This window comes from Camponotus floridanus, unplaced genomic scaffold (genome assembly GCF_003227725.1).
Source record: "Camponotus floridanus strain SB8 unplaced genomic scaffold, Cflo_v7.5 scaffold136, whole genome shotgun sequence".
Classification (NCBI taxonomy): Eukaryota; Metazoa; Arthropoda; class Insecta; order Hymenoptera; family Formicidae; genus Camponotus; species Camponotus floridanus.
Genome location: NW_020229255.1, coordinates 345,722 through 367,895, shown reverse-complemented (window position 1 = coordinate 367,895; position 22,174 = coordinate 345,722). Strand labels below are relative to the sequence as shown.

At 27.8% G+C, this 22,174-nt stretch overlaps 2 protein-coding genes across 3 annotated transcripts; both read right to left on the bottom strand.

Annotated features, from left to right (window-relative positions):
- Positions 1–4,689: 4,689 nt before the first annotated feature.
- On the bottom strand, positions 4,690–5,714 carry LOC105259372 (luciferin 4-monooxygenase-like). The gene is made up of 4 exons (XM_025406224.1): positions 5,641–5,714; positions 5,369–5,497; positions 5,013–5,217; positions 4,690–4,913 (listed from the first exon to the last, which is right to left on the bottom strand). The coding sequence occupies exons 1-4, from the start codon at positions 5,650–5,652 to the stop codon at positions 4,690–4,692; spliced, it is 570 nt and encodes a 189-aa protein (XP_025262009.1). The 5' UTR covers positions 5,653–5,714.
- Positions 5,715–8,177: 2,463 nt separating this feature from the next.
- On the bottom strand, positions 8,178–21,230 carry LOC105259367 (proton-coupled amino acid transporter 1). 2 transcript variants are annotated; one of them, XM_011271259.3, is made up of 11 exons: positions 20,855–21,230; positions 14,706–14,788; positions 13,329–13,448; positions 11,841–11,991; positions 11,341–11,468; positions 10,992–11,076; positions 10,365–10,637; positions 10,026–10,204; positions 9,753–9,782; positions 9,289–9,461; positions 8,178–8,988 (listed from the first exon to the last, which is right to left on the bottom strand). In XM_011271259.3, the coding sequence occupies exons 2-11, from the start codon at positions 14,786–14,788 to the stop codon at positions 8,747–8,749; spliced, it is 1,464 nt and encodes a 487-aa protein (XP_011269561.1). In that variant the 5' UTR covers positions 20,855–21,230; the 3' UTR covers positions 8,178–8,746. The 2 variants fall into 2 exon arrangements, with proteins under 2 accessions (XP_011269561.1, XP_011269562.1); XM_011271260.3 differs by lacking the exon at positions 9,753–9,782 and having other exon boundaries at positions 20,855–21,229.
- Between the last annotated feature and the right edge of the window lie 944 nt (positions 21,231–22,174).

The window sequence follows — 22,174 nt, the reverse complement described above, 5'->3', positions numbered from 1 at the left end:
ACATGGTCCGGGAGATATATTAATTTTTACTCGAATCACCCGATAAAATATAAAATTAATACGATTTATAATTTAGTTGACCATGCTATTTTACTATCTGACGACTGTTTTAAACAAGAGAATATTAATTTAATATATGATACGTTAATTAATAATTGTTTTCCTGAACATATCATTCACAGACACATTCGAAAAAGAATCAATTTTTTAAACAATCGCGACTGCAATGACACTGATAACGCCAATTCTACTCATCCAAAACTCATTTTATCACCATACCATACGTAGAGAATACGAGCCAAGATCTTTACCGTCTTCTACGAAACAGTGGTTTCAACGTCGTCTACAAAGTAACAAAAAAACTTAATAACTTAATTAAATGTGATAAAGATACCTTACACAATAACGACAAGACAAGTGTTGTATACAAATTAAACTGTAGGGATTGCAATTTATCATACATTGGGCAAACAAAAAGACATTTGCGGACCCGAGTGAAAGAACATTGTAACAATATAAAATTACATGAGTCTAATCACTCCGCTATCAGCAAACATAGATTAGAATCCGGACACGATTTCGATTGGTCGAAACCGAATATCTTGCACAATGAAAAGTACGTTCGCAAAAAAGAGATAGCTGAAATGTTCTTTATCAAGAGATCTAATCAAGAGAAAAATCTAATCAACTTACAGACTGACACAGATAACTTGAATAATATTTACGACAAAATTATTAAAGTCACTTAGTACCGTTGTTCTTCCTGTTATGTTTAGTTTATTATATGACGAAGTCTCACATGGACACATCAGCTTTTCTCAAATTTGAATTTAATTAAATAACGTTTTTTGTATTATGTGATTACGTGTTTTACATGTTCACCAGTTAAGGTGCCTTCTGATTATTATTACATCGGTAAAAATCTTTCACACTTTAATTCCCTATGCGTTGCTATGTAATCAAACCGTTAATTTATGTATTTATAAATCTTTTTTAGTGTATACTTGATAAGGACCACAACCACATGGTCGAAACGTCGTATTAATAAACTAAAATTTTTTGGCTAGTTTGGTCGACTACAGTTTTTCTATTGATCCAGTGAATTAAATATTTATATATACCAAACGAAAAAATGAATCGGAATGTATTCGTTCGATTAATTCGTTAAATATTTACATATATAAATATTTATTGCTATGCATATATATATATATATATATATATATATATATATATATATATATATATGCATAGCGATGAAATATTCAAACGAATAGCGCAACGCTCATCTCGATATTAAAATCGTCCAAATGACACTAGGAAACTTTTCTTTTTTTTATTTGTTCCCTTTTTAAAAAGTGTATGTAAAGTCGATTACTCGAATACATCAAAGTTTATTATTGTCGCTTTTCCGCGATGCCGCGTGAATATCTTTTATTGCGCTCAATTCATGTTATGAGTAGCTGTCATTTGCGATTATTACAAATTTTGAGAGCTTGTGTAACAGCGAGAAATGTATAACGTAAATAATGTAAATGTATAACGTAATAAAATAAATGGCGCGCGCGAAGCACGCGCTTTGCGTTGTCTAGTTAAAACTACATGTGATTGCTAGATGAATTATTCTATAAACGACAATATATATGGATAAAGTTAATGCATATTAAAGTTTATTGCATTGCATATTAAGTATTATTGCCATGTATGCAATTTAAACTGTATTTTTATTTATAAGCGTGGCACTAAATTGTCAAAGTACCTAGTGCCAATTGTTAAAATAAAATTGTAAAATAAAATTGTCTAAAAAATAAAGTTGCTCGAATTTGAATACAAATCAAAAACACAATTTACATTAACAAAGAACATATGTTTTGTGTTTGAAGGAGATGAGAAAAACTTTTACATTACCTCAAAATCACAACTTTTAACAATAAAAGCAAAACAGATAAACGATCAATAGTCTAGATCTGATCGTAGACAAATGTGAACTGTCATAATTCGTACTTATAGTCAGTTATATGTATACACGAAATATCCCTCTCTCCAATTCCCTCTGCTTTCCACTTGTATAATACCATATACAGTTCATAAATTCTATTGTTTCATAATCTTATGTTTATATATACGTGTAATCCTCGCAATAGCTATTATCAGACATTTTTGATTTTTCAATATTAACTCTATCATCAGACTTTTGTAAAGTAATTTTGTAAAATTGTTGAAGAAGATATATGTGTCTTATAAAGATTGCTCGTGAGTCAAAAAGGATTGGCAAATAAACGTATGTATCGCACGGCTAGATTATGAAATGTATATTATAAGTGTGCCATCAGTAAATGTCACGGCAAAAAATGTGACCATGAATACGTCAATTCTTTCCGACATTCACCGATGACATATTCTATGATCCAGCCGCATGTTTCATGCCATCGCTTATTTGCTAATACTTTTTCGTTAATATCTTAATAATTATTGCAAAAGTTGCAAAAATAGTAAAAAATTTTTCTGTTTAGTTTATTGCACTCTAGCTGCTCATGAGCATTAGTCCAAATCGATTATTTTTCCTACTTTTCCAAGATTGACAAACTCAAACATCAGGGCCGGATTTAAAGGTGTGGCCCTGGGGCAACGAAGAGGTGGAGACTCCTAATCATTTTTAAACCAAAATCAAATAGAAATTTTTACGTTGTTTAAATAATTTATTGTGAAATAACAAGGAGTCAAGCAATATACCTTGTAAGTGTATACCATTCAATAGGAAATTTTACAAAAATTTGTGTTGTGGAGGTCCCTGGGCTTCAGTCCCTGTTGTCCCCCCCCCCCCCCCAAATCCGGCCCTGTCGAACATTTTGCTTGACATACAAAGATTTTATTTAATACTTTTAACAATGATTTTAGCTTTTCTTTTAATTTCCTTTAGTTTTGAACTTTATATCACAGATCAATTACTCATGTTTGTGACAAACGATTAATTGCATAATACTGATTAGTTCTCTAAATTGACACTTACGCAATAATTTACAAAGCATTAAGTTTAATAATAAATGTTAATAATAATTAAATGTATATAATATATATTTTATATTAATTTTTTATTTATTTTACTTTTATTAATTTAAATCAAATTTCCGTGTAATTAAAATCTTAATCATACATTAGCCCGCGTCCCGAGATTGTACAAGTTTCCGCGTAATAATAAAGTTCAATATATAGCAAGAGATGGTGATAATAATAGCAACAGGTATTTCTTTGCATGTTTTTACATGGCAGGATGTTGCACGCACAGAAATATCCATAACATTCATTAAATTGTCAACGTCCGCTTAGGTCATCCTATAGCTATCAATTTTCTAGAAATTATTTCTTTGCATCACAAACTGATTATCATCGCGTTATATAATGAGTAAATATTTAGTAAATATTAGCTTTATTAAGTAAGTTCTATAATGAGAAATATAAATAAAAATATATGCAAAAATATGGACGAAATTATATCGAGGAATTAATTAAATAAGTGACAATTAAAACAAATTTATTTAAATTAAACAGAGGAAATAAGACGCAAAAAACAAGATTTAAAAAGCAAAATGTTTTAAATAAAACAATTAAAATATGTATTATATTTTAATTGTTTATATATATTACATTTAATTGTTTTATTATATTATATTTTAGTAAGAAACTATGATATTACGGAATCAAATATTACAATATTATGCGAAATATCTTTGATTGAAGTTCTGACATTAAAAGTTGTTCTAATTAAGAAACATTAATTTCATAATGTATATGATAATAAAAGGAAAAATCCAAATATTCTTTTCTTGTTACTTAAAAAAAAAACTATTCTCTATAGAAATAAAATTGAATGTTTGAAATATCAATTCTTCTTGTTCAGTTAATTCTGTTTTTTTAATTAATTTTTCGTGTCGTTGATAAGCGATCATACCTATTTCAGGCAAACCTTAAACAATACAAGAGCAATCAATTATCAATAATATTAAGAGCGTTCTTCATTATTGTTGGTCGTAAATTACATTTTTATGACTATACATACAGTATACTTTACTAACAGAAACATCTTTCTTTATCATTTCCTTATAAAAAAAGATGTAATTATTATAACAAAGTTGTCTACCACCGATTATAATGTGTTTCAAGGCAGAAAAATCGTATTTATTGAATATTTGGTATTTATCAACTAACAATTTACTCATCAAATTTTTTAAGAATATCCAATTTACCTGAAAAATAAGAGGGAAAATAAAAACTTTGTATAATTCATACATTTTCAACAAAAGATTAAAACTCTTTCTTACATTATCTTATACTCTTGTATAGCATTACAAAAGTAATTAACATCTGACTCTGACATTATATTGCCATGTTTTAAAACTATATTTATTTTGACCGCTTTCACGTATGAAAGAATAGCGCGAACTGTCAGAAGCAAACTGATATTCCAATACAACGATTCGACCCATAGACCAACGTCATTAGATTTCATATCGGGTATCTGCTGATTCGATGGATCGGTGAAGAATGCATGCGGAAATGCCACATGTTGTTTAATCACATTAGTTGAACCAGAAGAAAACAGTATCACTGCGATGTCCTTCCTACTCTCCAATTTTGTACAAGAAAATTCATCAATTATAGTTTTATTAAAATGATTGTTTACAATTGATTTTAGGGAAATAATTTTTTCTTCTTCTTTGTTTCTTTTTTTTTTCTTTTTTGTATTCCTTTCTTCCTTTCTGCTGTTCTTCCTCCTCTTCTGTCATCGATATACACATCGATTATAAGTGTCGACGCTATATTTGGCTCGTATTTTTTAAATGTAAAAATATAAGAAGCTTTCTTATAATCAGCAAAAATTACTTTTGGACGAAATTTAAAATGATCTACAGTTACTAAAAGTATTAACAATTAAATATATCAACTGGCCTATATATACATATGCATCCTAAAAATAAATAAAAAAATAGAAATTTTGAAAAAAATTAACTTACTCAGTTGATTTATATTCCACACGTGTAAAACAGCGCCGACATATAGAATCGCCAAATATGGTATATAAGTATCCAAATGATTAGAAGTACACACTACTATACTGTCATTGCGTTGAATACCTATTTTTTTCAGCCATAATGCACATTTTACGCTCCGTTCCCTCATTTGCTGGAATGTGTTTTTTTCTCCCGTCATTGCATCCACCTATCACATATCAAAATATTAAACACATATTAAAATAAAATAATATAATGCATTATATTAAATAGAATCATGTGATTTTACATTGATAATTAATAAATTTTTTTTCTTCATACATTAAAGAAATAATCCTAATTATTATTATGTGTCATACTTGGCCGATGAAATCCGGTCTAGATTTAAATGCGTTCAAAATCAATTCTCCGGTATTAATGCAACTATCATCGATTAATTCTTCTTCACCTATCATTATGTTATTTTCTATCTTAAAAGGGATTATGTGCTAAAATATATACATAATAATATTGTCAATGCAAGAATAATATATCCACCTGTTTGAATATTTCATAAAATATTTTATGAATCGTACAAATTATATATATATATATATATATATATATATATATATATATAAATTTCCTTTACCTCAACTGCCATAGCGCTGATATTACGGTATGTTCTATATTATCGTAATAAGATATAGAATTGTAGTAATATTTAAAAGTTTTATGTTATTACAAGAAAAATATTGCACTAATAATATTGCAGTAATAATATTTGAAATGTTCTGATTTTAATCAAACGACTATTATTCCAACAGATAAGAACGATTAATATTATTATAACAGACACTTTATTACAAGAGATACTGAGAAACTAACATTTAGTCTATAACTCGATACAATATATTGTGTTTGTTGTGATGTAAAATGTCCTTTAACTTAAAAGTTATAAACGAAAATATTTTAGGCAGTAATGAATAGAAAACCACCCTCCATTTTGAAAAATTGTTTTGTTTATTTTTTGCCTATTGTTATATAAAGATCGAAGCACATAATTTTTATATTAGCATATGTGTATACATTATTTTTTTTGTAAAATTTTTATATAACACGAATAATATTTGTTAAAAATTGAAGAAATACCGAGGATGATTCGGAAATAAACCGAAATATTTAATTAAGGAATATTTTAATTTTTTTATTCCCGTTTTGTTTCTCTCGCTATACTCTTCTTAATTAATTCTTCTTTTCGTTTTGTATATTTAACCGCCAATTGTTCAACATTCAGAGTCAGAGAGCATTGTAAAAAATGAGATTGTATTTTGAATCAAAAAGGCCAGAAAAAAACAGTTAATCTTATTTGTATTTGAAAAAAAAATTAATTTTTTTTACTTCTGTTATTAATATAAATATTATTAATATAATATTATGTTAATATAAATTAATTATAAATTTGCTCGACACATGTTCTATTGTTTAGAATTGATCAATTTATAACAGATATTGCGTGACTAATCTTTAAGTTTTATCGATATACTGTTATAGCATGAGACGTCTTTAAACTTAAAAATTTAAGCGAAAATATTTGGGCCACAATTCTCTTGAGTATCCTGCAATTTGTAAGCAGAAAATTAATGCTTTGTATTAATTTATTCCATTTTTTAATAATTAAATGCTTTTGTTACAAAAGGATAGCGTAAATAAAAATAAAGTATTAATTTTCTACTCAGAAATCATAAAATGTTTTAACAGTACATCTGCTAAATATTTTCATCAATAACATTTCGGTATTATTTTGAGAAATGCTTCTTAATAAATAAATATAATAAAATTATTCAAGTTGAATGGAGACACATGGTACATAACTAGACAATTCGTTGTGCCACATGTTTATTATATATCTTTTTATCTTCCATCATCTGTAAATATCTCATTGACAATAAGAGAGAAATATTATATATATATACATAATATACTGCATTATATATAAATATATTTGAGAAAAAATATACCTACTTCACTATAAGCATCCCTGAGTGAATTTGTACTCCAATAATACGATACGTCATATATCATACATCGAATCGATAATCTCAATTTATTGAATTAACGAGTAGTTTCTTTTCTTTCAATTTTAATTAATATTATATGTATGTACTTACATCGAGATCGGAAATCAATCATGAATAAAAGATACAAATTTTTTCGATAAGAAATATTTTTTAATATTGATAATTAAAAACAAGCAATTATGAAAGCGCATATTTGACGAATGAATAATTTAACTGTGTATTTTAGTAATGGGAATTATTTATTACATATGATCAATTTTTGTTTAATTTGTAAATTAATTTAACAATTCTCACTAATTTTCCAAGTATAAGAAATTAAAGTACAACAATCGATATTAGGGTTATGAAAACTGTAGATAATCGATAATTCATTTTTAAAATGTCATTTGCTGTTCATTATGTTTCGTATCATAAACGTATGTATGTATGTGTGTATACACATACATACATACATATATATATATATATATATATATATATATATATAATTTAACAATAAAGAGAACATATTATTCTATAGTACGATATACATGAAACATTGACTTTTTCTCATTCGCATTTGTCTCTCATATATAAATATTGATTAAACTGAGATTAGTTTCACCTACATTAATTTAATCAATTTATTTTTTTTCTCTTTAAAATATGACCATAGAATATAGATAGAAAAAAAAAGAGTATAAGAATTTAAGTAATAATATATGATCAATGTTTGTGAAACTAGCCTCCTGAGGCACATAAATAAATACATCATACAATTACATTATTAAAATAATCGATTACAAATAAAATAAAGCACCACATAGACAAAATATTTTTGTCATAAATAATTTCGTTTCGCAAATACTTCACAAATAAGATAATACAAATTTTTATCTTTAAATCATGGAATTTGCTTTACAATAATATGCAAAATTGAAAATACAATCTTACTCGTTAATACATGTACTTCTGTAAGAAAAAGCCTTTCATTTTAATGTAAAATTTAGTATTAATTGACATAAATACTCCTAAATCATATAATTATCACTTTATTGAATATTATTTAATTATCTAATACTATTGAATTGACTAATTTCTCACTAGTTAACTCGCTAGTTAATTTATATCTTCCTTTATTATTAAAACAGGAACAATTTGCTAAAATCCGATGTAATATAACAAGCACTAGAAAATATGTTTTTATTTTTCCAGTTACTGCAAAGTTTGCGTATATAATCGTGAGAAAAGAAATCAATGCACTTTTATTCATCTATTTTTTTATGTCATGCAAATTACATATTGTATTAATTCATTATTACGAGTGGAAGCCCAAACATGGAAACGTTCATTGAACACGTAAAGTACCATATCCAAGCAATATGAAAATCGAAAAGTTTGTGTTGTCTGAGTGATTATTATTAATAATAACTATTATTAATAACGATCATTATATACAATCATTATATTTTATCAACTACATCTATCAATATCACACATGAGTTATTATAAAATGGCTAATATCAACTGTATTTAAAACATAGCCGACTACAAACATGTCAAATTTGAAAAAATGTATATGTATATAAATTTAAATCAAGTTACGCACGCGGAAATATCGTAGGTGTCATGGTCCGCGTTTCACGAGAAGGAAATTAAGAATAATTTATACAAAGCGCATTTGTAGACTGCTCGAGTTCATTTGCTGAACGACTTGATGATCGCTGTCAGACTCTCATATGTTCCAGTGGCGAAACCCAACAAACCGATCAGCACTATCGTTATATCCTTCGTGATTGTAAAGAAACCGAGATTAGTGTTATGCCAGCGGACGATCATCTCAATAATAGGAGGAAAGATGAGAGCAAGCGCGGTGCTACTGACTGCGCCAACTAAGGATATGAAGAGACCCAGTTGCGGCACCGCCTCTGCCAGGATAACTGAAATAATTATTTTTGAATCGAAACATCTACATACATATATATATATATCAACAATTTGAAATAATAAAAAATTTTTAATAGTGACTCAAGAATATCTAAATATGTAATATATGATATAAAGGGATTTAATCATATTTCTTATGTCTGAAGATAGAAAATATTCTGAAAATTTATAATTTGACAGATAGATTTATAATAAAATAAATTTTATAAGAGTCATAAAAATTTATAATAGTACGAATAATATAATTTAGTAAATCTCCCCCCCCCCCCTCTCTCTCTTTCTTAGATACTTACATGTGATTAAACATATGACGGAACGGAAGATAATCTCTGCAAGAACCGGCCATTTGAAGGGACCGTATCGATTAACAATGCTAGGCCACATTATTGCGATCGGGACGTAAAATTGCAAGGCATACGTAAACAATATGCTTAATGAAATGGCAGTCTTGATGCATTGCGGCAAGCTACAAAAAAATTCAATTTAAAAAAGAATTAGCTTAATGGAAATTAGATTAAAATTAAAGGAAATTTGTTCGTTATATTTTTTTCTATAAAGAAAGAAAGCTGCATGTATATATGTATATATGTGTGATGGGTGTGGCTGCGGGTATGGATACAAATAAGTTCGTCATTTATAATAAAAACATGCACGCCAGTAAAAACATGCACAAAACACATTCCTCTATCAAGTTTTCGTATAAAGCTATCTTAGTTAATATTTATCAAACACGTCAAACAATATATCAGGTAAAGACCTTATTTGACTGATAGCTGCCCCGTCCATCCTTTTGAATTACATAAAGAGAAATAAATTATAAAATATTTTTTAACCGTAATCACACATTAATTCAATAATATATTTATCATATAATTTATTACTACGAGCTTTGCTAACATATGTGACTTGGTCTAAGATAATAATTTATCGAATCGATATATAGTATAATCCATCTTGACAAAACAGTGAATTTCGATATAAAATTTGTATTCACAAAATGTAATTATATTTAGATAAATTTAATACTTACACCTCCCCTGGCGTGAGATTGAGCGTGACTGAACCGGCAACAGTATCACCATACTTTAAATAAGACAGGAAACCCATTGCGACGAACATAAAACAGACTATCACCATACCAACGTTGAGAACACCCAGCGGTTTGTTAAAATTATTAGGATTCTTCATTTCATTCTTCAATGGCAGTACCTGTACATTAATGCCTATTAGAAACACACCGTCAGATAGCATCGATATCGGGAAACATCGGTTTATTTTATCCGAACTGAGGCCAAAGGCCTCGTTTATTAAGATAAAATGTTATAAAATAAAAGAAATAATAGTATTATGATAAAACACCTATACTTACTAGAGTAATACCCTCAAAGGAATATATCACAGTGCCGAAAAACAGAGGTAAATTGTTCCAATCTGCAACGTATCTCCTTTCGTATATCGATGGTACGTCATGGCTCATGATATACATGGTGGCGATGTAACCCGAGATCACTAGAAAATTCGCTATCGAAGATACCGGTACTAGGTACTTGAGATTTCTAATCCAAGTGCTAAGCATTATAGGTATCAATATTACAACCATGTGCTGATGAACGTCCATCTCGATTCCGTGCGCGTCCAACACCTATCGTAGAAGACAAAAAATTATAATTGCTATTAATTAATTATACACAATTCGCAATATTAATAAAAGTCTTTCTTTTTTTTAAGAAAACGTCTCTCTCATTGAAAGTTTTTTTTTAATTTATTACTGAATATATAAATATCAAACAAAACCTACAATTTTCTGTAATCTAATTTTTTTATTAATAAATTATTATTAATGATAAATAAAAAAGATATACAGCTGTGTTATTTACTCAAGCAATTTTTAGCAATTCTCATACATTTTTACGATCAAAAATAAATGTGATGAATGGATCAAAAATTATTAAAACATTACGATTCAAAAAGATATATAGTTAAAGAGATATCTCACCTGCTTCATATTTTTGGAAATAAAAACGAAATACACACAGCAGAATCCGAGTTGCGTGATACACAAAAATATATTAACCATTTTTCTGCAACAAAATCACGAGAGCAACGTAAATGACATGCATATTCATAGCTCACGAATGTGCAAAATCATAAAAATAATAATTAAAAGACATGTGTAAAGAAAATGAAAATGTGTGGATAAATTGAAAGAAATTTGTGCGAATACATACAAATGAATTGAAAAAAATATATATAAGTAAGAATTATAAAATGGCTGTGTAATATTTGCTGATGTTTCTTGTTATTTGGCTTTCTAGTTTTTACTTTTTTTCTCTTTAATTATGCACCTCATGAAAGTCGAATATTTACGGAGTCCAAGGGGTCCAGTAGCAAAACACATCTCCACGGTGCCGGCGAATCCGCATGTGTTTGTGTCATTGCCAACACGGCGTGTCACCTCTTCGTTACATTTAATCTAAAAAAAGAAATTAATATAATTATCAAGAGCAATTTTATGCATATATCGCTTTAATATTTTTATTACGATATTATTTATACATATTTAATACATATTTAATATTTTTATTACAATATTATTTATACATATTTAATACACACTTAAAATATTGCAATTATTATGACTGTGATATTTTTTCATAGAAGAAAAGAATGCCCAATTATTATACATATATCTTGTATATATATCTTTTTTTATTTATATAAGTTATCGCAAAACAATCAGTTTTCAAATTATAGTCTCCAAACTATTTAAAAATATATATTAAAAAGACATTCGATAGTTATGGGACATATATAATGTGTGATTATTATAATTAAATATACGTACAAGAATATGTTGAGCATGTACGCAGATGACGCCGAGAAAAATCGTTAACGGTGGTGCCAATATCAGTCCGGCATTTTTAAAAGCGTCTCCCAACGCAAAGATGCCCGAGCCGACGTTACCCTTGAACAGATGCATCATGGTTTCCAGGTACCTGCAGTTGTCCATTCGTCCATTAGTACATTTATTACAGTAGACTTTCTTTTCTCGACTCGAGACGAAATTCCGACACGTCGAAAAATAATTGACGCAAATTTTTAAGCGTAAGCAGAATTCTTTAATTATCACAAAATTGTAGTTGTTACAAGAAGCCGAAATGTGTAGCTATAAACATTTAACATACGTTTCAAATGTGCCAAGTAAGAATCGTTTAAAATGACTGAAATTTTGGGATTCTGCCAGAGTCATCGATTTTATTTAATTTCGCTCGGGTTTGTTATAAACTTGTCTATATTTTGGTTCATTTATTCTGTATTTATCACCTAACTATAAATTAATAACATTAAATTGATTTAAATGCGTACCCTTTAATTTAAATAATGAAGTGGAAGATTATTCGCCATTTTTTTCACGATAAAGATACAAATTAAACTCTAATAATTATGATATATTAATAAACATGAACAAATATATATCTCTGATTAAAAAATATTAAAATATTAAAATATAATAAAGTCTTAAGTTATCAATAATTAAATGTTAATTATTTAAATTGATAATATTTTAGAATGTATTTTTATCGTGGTTGTTGCAAGTTTCTCTATTTTTTGAAAAAAATGTAGACTGTCGATTATTTTATTAGTTTAAATTTAAAAAATTACGTTTTTTGAAACGCGTAAGAACATATTTATCTTAAACATTTAGCGTTTAAGTTGTTTACGATTTCCAATGACAAATGGTGAGTTAAATGTAGATATTACGCGAATCGATCGCACTCATGCCAAAATATCTGTTTCGGGTGTCTAGATATCTTTCTCTTTTATTTTTACAATATAGCTAAAAGATGAATTTTTGCAACTCGGTCCTACTTGTGCACCTATATATATCTTTACATCGCGTTGTTAAAAAAAAACTATGAGAGTCTACAATGTCAAAACAACGTAACATTAATGACAAAATATGATTCTTCCCGGAAAGAAGTAGTTATGTTTCGCACGACAAATATAGTAAATTATAAATATTTGATCAAGATGCCATAGCGATATCATCATTTCCGTCTCTCAAACGATCATTTGTCATGCTTGTTACGTGTCTGTTATTATATTTATTTAAGACAGGAATTTGTGTTTTTTTACTTACTTGCTTTTAGTGTGCGATATCATTCTTGTTGCTTGTATGCAATGTGTGCTAAATATTCTTTATTTTCTATTGATACGATATTTTTGCTAATATTTATAGTGAATGTTTTATTTTATAAATTGTTTCTTAAAATAAAAATCTCTGAAAAAAGTCTCTGAACATTTTTTTCCTTTTTATTAACGTTAAACTTACGAAGTAGGATGATGTACAGTGATGCCATGCTCGTTATTTCCATCCTTGATAGCATCACCACCCTTTTCCATCGCTAGGATGGGATCTTTCGATTGAAAAGCTCCATAGGTTCCGCCATTTCTGTATAAAAAAAAGTTAATAGAAAGAATTAAAGATATATGTCGTTACATAATTAATTTTACTGCGAAATGATGCGGATGCATTCCATATTTTAAAGTCCTATTTAATTGCCAAGAGAGAGAGAATAGGAAAATTATAGTTTAAATTAACATGCGACAATCCTGATACTTTAAGTATTTTTTCACGTATAATGACGTTAATTATCGGATATGCGTATGCGTGATTTTCAAGTGAGATAATTGAATTTCAATAATTAACGTTTATGTGAGAATAATGTGAAATATAATATTATTGTTAAATATAACATTATATACGAGAAATATAATATTTATAATGATGAAATATTTTTCAAATTCAATAGGCATGATAAATAGGCATGATAAATAGGCATGATAATTATATCAATATCATTCTTGGCAATGATATGATACTTGAAATAACGTGAGCATATAATGATACTTGAAATAATGTGAGCATATAATGATATAATAATACTAGTGATAAAATAATACTTGAAATAATAACGTCTGCAGTGATTTATCTCACATTTTTTAAATCTTAATCTAACAATTTATTCTGATAGTCTGATTTACGTTATATATAATGATTCACAGCGCAGGCTTGTAGTTGGCTTTTCAATACGTATTAGCGAAACAATATTTACAGATAAAATCTAATTAAATGTAATTAATAAAAAGAAATTGATAATATGATTGATTGTTCGTGTATGGCAAAATGTTATAAACTACTTGCTTATCATAAATCAATGCTATATCGTACAATGCTATATCGTAATGTTATTTGACAAACATTTGCAATAATTATACAACTGAATGAATTGATATTCCAATGAAGTAATTAGATGATGTGACATAATTAATAATGTAGCATACTTATGTAGTGATTATGCTAATTTGCAGTCAGTTATTATCTATAATTATTCATAGTCGTTTTACATTAATTAATTTCAACATGATTACGTAATAAACTCCTTCCTTTTCTCATTATTTAATGTAATTAAAAAATATTTTTATTAAAAAAAAATGAAGACTAATCAAAAGAATGACATACGCAAAATGAATAGTGAAATCAGATGAAATTACATTTAAGAAATAATTATAATATCTTATTAATTAAAAAGTAATTAATAAAAACATTATTTACTTTTATTATTATTATTTCATTTACTATTATATTTATTATTATACTTGTTGATTATTTACTATTCTATTTATATGTTTATATAAATATATATACCCAAGTGACTGCTTAAATGTTGTCTCGTCGTCATGAATGGAGTTGTTCTTTGCAGAAATCGCAGGATTGCTGTTCAATTCCATCTAAAAACATTAAAAAATGACAGTGAAAACGTTTCAAAAGTTAATGTGAACATGCCAATAAATATTATGTAATTATATATGTAGTATATGTGTGTGTGTGTGTGTTTGTATTACATATATATGTAATATATACTGTGTGCGTGTAAATTTCAAATGCATATTTTTCTGTAATGACAATGTGCATTACAAATAGATGTCATGACGAAAGTCCTTTATCCAACCGTCTAGACTAAATTACGACACATGATGAATGAAACACGTGGTCAAGAGACGCGCTAATGTCTCGCCAAGTATGTATATGAAACAATAAAATGATCTCGCAAAAGAAATACTATGCAGCGATATTTCTTACTTGACAATGGTAAGCTTTTCTAAACATAATTTTTAGATGCAATTTATTATTTTCATTTAAGTAAAATTATTTTTACACGAAAATTGCTCGATAGCAAAAAAATAGAATTTTTTGGATTTTCTAAATTACCTTAATATATGGAGATTTACACATGTATATTCGATTTGCATGCTTTGTTTTTAAATACTGGTATATTATGACAGTTGAATTATTCGAGAAACTCTATATATATATTTAATACTTATTTCAAAGCAAAATAAGATTACTATTTTATTATAATAAATTTCTTATTAACTATTAATTAATATTATTTTTATTTATATTCATTAAAAATGTTATTTATTTATCGAGTAATCAACACACATGATGTGCAAATATTAAGAGAAAATTATACTGAATATATAAAAATAATAAGCATAGATCGAAGACTATCTCAACTTCTTCAGTATTATTCCATTATTAACAACGTATTGTCGTTCGCCAATTAAACGCACGAACTGTCCTTCTGCAAGTCTCTTTATTAATTGATTTCTTAATTAACCATAGCGTGTGCAATATTGTTCCGTGACAGAGATCGATACACATGTTGAAATATCAATTGAAAAGAGAAGAAAACATGTGCAAAATATGAAATGTGACAATTCTGTCTTAACTAACAGAATCATGACTAAGAGTAATATATAAGTATAAAAATTATCACATTATTTAAAATTATCATATTATTTTCTCAATAAGTTCTTATTTTTATTTAAATGATCGCTTGATATATTAGAGTGCTTACTTTCTAAAAAACTTGACATTCTCAAGAATTTCTTTTGTACCTGGAAAAATCTCCAGCGAGGAAAATCTCATAGAATTATTTTTCTTCAGATTTTTCAGAAAATTTTTAAAGAAATTCGCTCTGATAATCTTGCTCTTATATTGTAAATAGTTAGGATTACTATCTGCTGATATATATATATATATATATATATATATATATATATATTATATTTATTTATTATTATAAAAAGTATTACATCTATCTCTGTTTATATATTCAATACCTTAACAAATATTGAGTATACAATATTCTTTATTATAATTTTTAGTGATAAAAAAGTAAAAATGTTTATCTGACGAAAATTATTTACATTTTTATCGGTCCATTTGCATATCTATTGTAAAACTTAAATATTAACTTTATTCTTTTTCGCATTAAAAATATTATAAAATGCATACAAAAAATTTACTTTAGAAAGTTGCATCAAAAAATTTTTTAAATTTAATTTTTTTCTTTATTTAGAATTTTGAACAAAAATATCCTAGAAAATGAGAGAATTTTCAAAAAACTTTTTAACAAGATTTTTTACAAGATTTGAATATATATCTTGCATGCAATCTTCTAATTATTTATTTGAGATAGTATTACTCTTAAATTTTTTGCACTATTTTTCTCTCTGTATTACATAAATTACACAAAAATAAAACGATTTATTCTTGTAACGCGTGTTCAATCAATCTGCACGAGTAAGCAGTTTGTTCGTTATCAATTTCTGTTCTTTTTTTTTTAAATAGCAGAGACGAATGGGAAATTATATATCTCTAATATAGGAAACTTTTTAGGCAGATAAAGTGACGAAGACGGAAAAAATTGTATGCTATCTAATCTTACTCACATTCATATTTTTACGTTGTTAAATAGACACGAGTCTTCCATATATTTTAAACGTGTTTGAAAGAGATTCATAAATGCGAAAACGGAAGACGTTTCTTCAAGTGAGATAAAAAAGAATGACCTTATATATTAATCGTCATATAAAATGACGATAATCATTTCCTGAGCCATTTACTTTTAATGGTGTAAACGAGTCTAATCGAGATAATCCTCCAAGTTACACATAACTCAGCTTAATGTAAATTATTATATGGTATATGCGTGTTGGGGTTGACATCGACGTAAGTGAAACAACATGCTAATTATTTACAGTTTACAGCACATATATATAACACCTTGCGACGCGCAGTACTTAATCGATCATTATCTACAAAATACACTTTATCTGTAAAACTGTAATTAAGCGCTATTTATGGAAGATAATAATGCAAAATATTGTGCAAAACACAACATAATTGACATAGGAAAATAGCGACTAATTACAAAATTGTTCGCCAAGTTATTTCAATATTGTTTTCTTACATTAATAAACAGCGCATAAAGAATTGCAATTAAACATCTCTCTCTCTCTCGATGCTAGTTATTATATCATAACTTACATAACAAACTCATTATTCAACTCGTTATACCGATGTTCATGTATCAAAAGTTATTGATTACACTACAATGAAACAGTCTGTAAAATGTTAGGAATAATTCTATACTTATCTCTCCCTATTTGAATAAACATAAAAACACAATTACATGCATGTATGTACACACGAACATGCAAATACGCGCATCGCAAATATTTTCAAGAAGTTTGACTAAGATATTTATATTATACATTAAAATTCAAAAGGGAAAGATTTGTATAAAAATTCTGAATTTTACAGACTGTTTCACTATAAGTTATTATCAATAATTTTTGCCATAGCATCGATATAGAATAATGAATTTAAAATTGTAATTTATATATCTGCACGTTGTAATCGCGCTCAATAAAGTACACATAACAGTCAAATAAGTCACATATATGAATATAAATATATGCTAATATCGATAATTTCGTACAGTGTATTTTCTAGATATACATATAATATCGAAGATGTATGTATATGGGATGAATGAAATTATATATATATATATATATATATATATATATATATATATAATTTCATTCATCCCATTAATCATCCAATAAAATATATATATATATATATATATATATATATATATAATTTCATTCATCTCATATATATACATATTTGATGCCGCCGACGTACTTATTCAGTTAGTCAACTTAATGCAATCGTCGTAATTGGTCTCATAATTTGTCAGAAGTTTTTCAACATGCCGATTACTTGATTATGTCGATCAAAATGGAACAAAATAACGTTATTAAGACGAGAAAAATATCAATTCAATCAATTGAGTCTCTTAAATCATAATAATAAAGACAATCGCAAATTAAAAATTATTGTAATATGATTATCGAGTTTTAATCAAATATAATTATCAATCAAATTAAATTCACGATTGTCGTTTGCGAATTCATAATTCTACGATATAATATATCAGTTGAAAACTGAGATAACTGTTTTCACATGTTTTCACTTGAGGAAGCGCCACATCTTTGACAAATGTAAGTTCATTTCTTTGGCAATGTTATCGTTAGCTACATTATCAAAATAGAAGTTCACCTTTAAATGTATTAGTAGGTACATGTGTTTTTATCTAGACGCGAATCAAGATTCCTTTGAAGCGACAATAATGTTCAACGTTTCTGTTTTTGCAAAAAGATGGATGGGGGGGAAAACTTCGGAAAAAACAACAAAGATTTAGAAAAGATTCCTTATAAAAATTCTTTCTCACGAATTATAGCAGCATTTTTTTAAATTTATCAGATATCGTTGAAAGATACGACATTTGATCGGTGATTAGTGCATGTAATTACATTTCTATTAAGCTTGTGAAAAATAATCTGATTAGATAATTATTTATAACGACAAATAAAAAATAAAAAATAAGAAAAATAATGCATTCCGAGTATATAAGTATTTTCGAAAATGTTTCCAAGATGTTAAAATTTTATTAAAAACTAAACACACTCGAAAATAAATAAATATGACAGATATAATAATACATCTAATTCGAGAGAATCGTAAAGATAATTTATGAGACAAAAACTGGCAAGAGGAAGAGGAAGGTGATAAAGAGGATATGTAAAAAATAAATATTATCATTATAAAAGATATAATACACTTATAAAACGTTAAGCGATTCATACCGATTGCACAGCAATTTTTCCGCATTTTAATATCTAATCTTTTCATAGAAGCAACTTCAAAACATTCGGCATTATATTATGTATAAATATGATACATGATAAGTCAGTGATAAGTCAATATCATTACACGATAAGCCAATGGCCGACCTATTCTTATCAAAAATTAGATGTATAATCCAATGCAAATAGAAAATAAAATTTTCCATCTCACATAAAGACAAATAAATATTTCACAAATTAATCCTCAATAATGCAAACGATGAAATGATATCTCTATTCAATGGAAATTTTTTTATACGTGTTGGCATATATTGATTTCATTATTTCCTGCCTCGATATGCGATCGCAATCGCCAATTTAAATTATTGCACTTGCTATCCTTGAAATATGTTTCCACGAAAAAAGGCATTTTTTTCCATGTGTCAACATTTATAAAGGTGTACTGGCGTAATTCGTAATAATCATATCATGTGATATGCACGTGATATGTATTGCAAGATATGCAGGTGCATTGCCTAAGAGACGTTCGAACACAGAATTTGCGGTTTAAAATGATGGCAAATATCCTTGTTCAATCGCATTCAATGGTAAAAGCGTAATAAATCTTATCGAGTGGATCAAGTGGTATTTGTAATCAAATCTTATTTCGGTGCTAAACTTAACAACTCATTACGTATAATGGATGCTTGCCAGAAAATCGTATTACGCCGAACAAAATTGCAAATAATACAATTGGTGAAAAGAACTTTGAAAATAAAATTCGATACGAACATTTACTTGTAAAAAAATATTAACCGCTCAAAGGAAGTTTATCTTTGCATGACAAATATTGTCATAAAAAATGATGTCTCTTGCTGTCTCAATGTTGGCAAAATGCTCCGAAAAATTATGTGCGTACTTGCGGTTAACAAAGTCTGAAACAAAAAGCGTCCTTCACTAAACCACGCGGTTATCTTGTGATAAAAACTTGAAGTATGAATAATAAAAATTGATGACAATAATCGCGTCAGAATACAATAATTATTATATTTGCAGATAATCATTAATAATAAGATTCATATTTCCATATAAGATAGAATAGATGTAATTTTAATATAAAGAAATTATAATTTATTTTCTTGCAAATTCTTTCAAAATGAAATATATAATTAATAAAATATAAAAATATAGTAAAAAAAATATAAGTATATAATTAAAATTTAAAATTATTGCTGCTGCAATAAATGACAAAACTGCAGAATCGATTGTTTCAATGTCAACGAAAACTTTTAATTCTCATTATATTATTTATGAAAATATTTGCATGCAATGATACAGTTCGATGAACTCATACATTAAGTTTAATCATCAAGATAGTATATACTTTGTAATATTTGCAAAATTATATAAACATCTCCAATTTTGTTTTGAAAGCGAAAGCTATACGAAATCCTGTCAAAACAAATGAACTGTCACTGCTAAATTATCGCATTTACTCTTATCAGTCATGACAAGTAAATATGGTATCGATATAATTGAAGCGCCAAGATTGATATATGTCAAAATTTGATTTTAATCTTTATGCACATCACGCATTGAATTCTTGGAAGCGCATTGTCCCCGTGTATGATATGTCAAATTAATTTCAAGGAAATCCACTCATTCATTATTCATAGTTACAAACTATGAATCGTTCGCGATAATAATAAATCTGAGGCCTAACACGCGCCGAAGAAAGGTCAACAACTGACGGTATTAATGAAGACATCAAATACATATCAAAAACCAATAAAAACAAATATAACGTACCTTTTCGGAATCGCGTTAGTCAGTTTATTAGTCGTAACCAGAGAATGGGACGCGGATAACCCATGGATGGTGTCCGTCGTCGTTTCCTACGGATACGTGCAACGGTCGGCTGCTTACACACGACTGAAACGGTGTCAGCGAAATCAAGTAGTACTATTCGCGCCGCAACACTCTCCGAAGGCTGTCTACTTCCTTCTGGCTTCCTTCACTCACCGCCCGGTGCTAAAATGCCTCGTTCCGTGTATGTCCCTTTATTCTTGGCACCAGAGCAGAGACTGTGTCGGTTTCGTCACGGACCGAAAATTGACCTCAATCCCACTAGTCCAAGTAGCTCTCCCCTAATAGGAATACCCCGAGCTAGCTACTAGCTATGCAGATTTTCCCGATAAGTTATCAGTTATCAAAATTCATGCAAAGAGAAAAAGGTGTTAATGAAAAAGTATGCATGGAGGAAATAATGAAAGATTCAATCAAGTATTCCTCAAATTGAATAAGACAGAATTGTAATTAAACGATAAAAAAATCGTCAAAATGAAAAATGAAAAAAATAATGAATGATTCAATCGTAAATAATAATTCCACATTTTATACAATTAAATTTAAAAAAATTAATAAAAAAGGAATGTGCAAATTTATTAGCGTGTAGACGGATATAAAATGAATGAAGAAAGTCTTATAGTGAGCTAAAGAAAGATTATAAGCGAGCAAATTAGACATTGCTTGAAAGCATATATGAATAGTCCTATACTTTCTCGTGAATGCAATCACTCAAAGATTAACGAGTCGGAACAAAGCAAGAATATTGTTATTTATTTTGAGTCTGACAATGAGACAAGTATAAAAAGATCTTTAATAGTCTGCAATCTGCAAAGATTGATATATAACAGCATCTTATAAAGGTTCGCTTCAATGATAAAAAAAATTTGAACTCTTCGCGAATGTATCGATCAGAAAAACGAATTTTATTTTCAACTTTCGAAAAGTTCACTACTCGCAATGAAAGATGTTGAATTTAACGATTCGATCGAACGACACGCGTAATTAATTCAAGATGTTGTAACATTAAAAACGTTTAAAATAATATTAAAAAATGAGAAAATTCGACCTTATTATTGATGCGTATCCCCGATATGAAGATTTTTTTCTTTAATCCACTAAAAGTAAGAGTACATTCGAGTCACGACAAGGCACGTGTATGAACCGCAACTAAAATCAAAAGAACGCAAAACTGATGTGGAAGAAATGTAATATGAGAGATAAGAAGTGCATATAGTGTGGTAACATTCAAACTAGCGATAGCAAATTTGCGAATTCAAACAA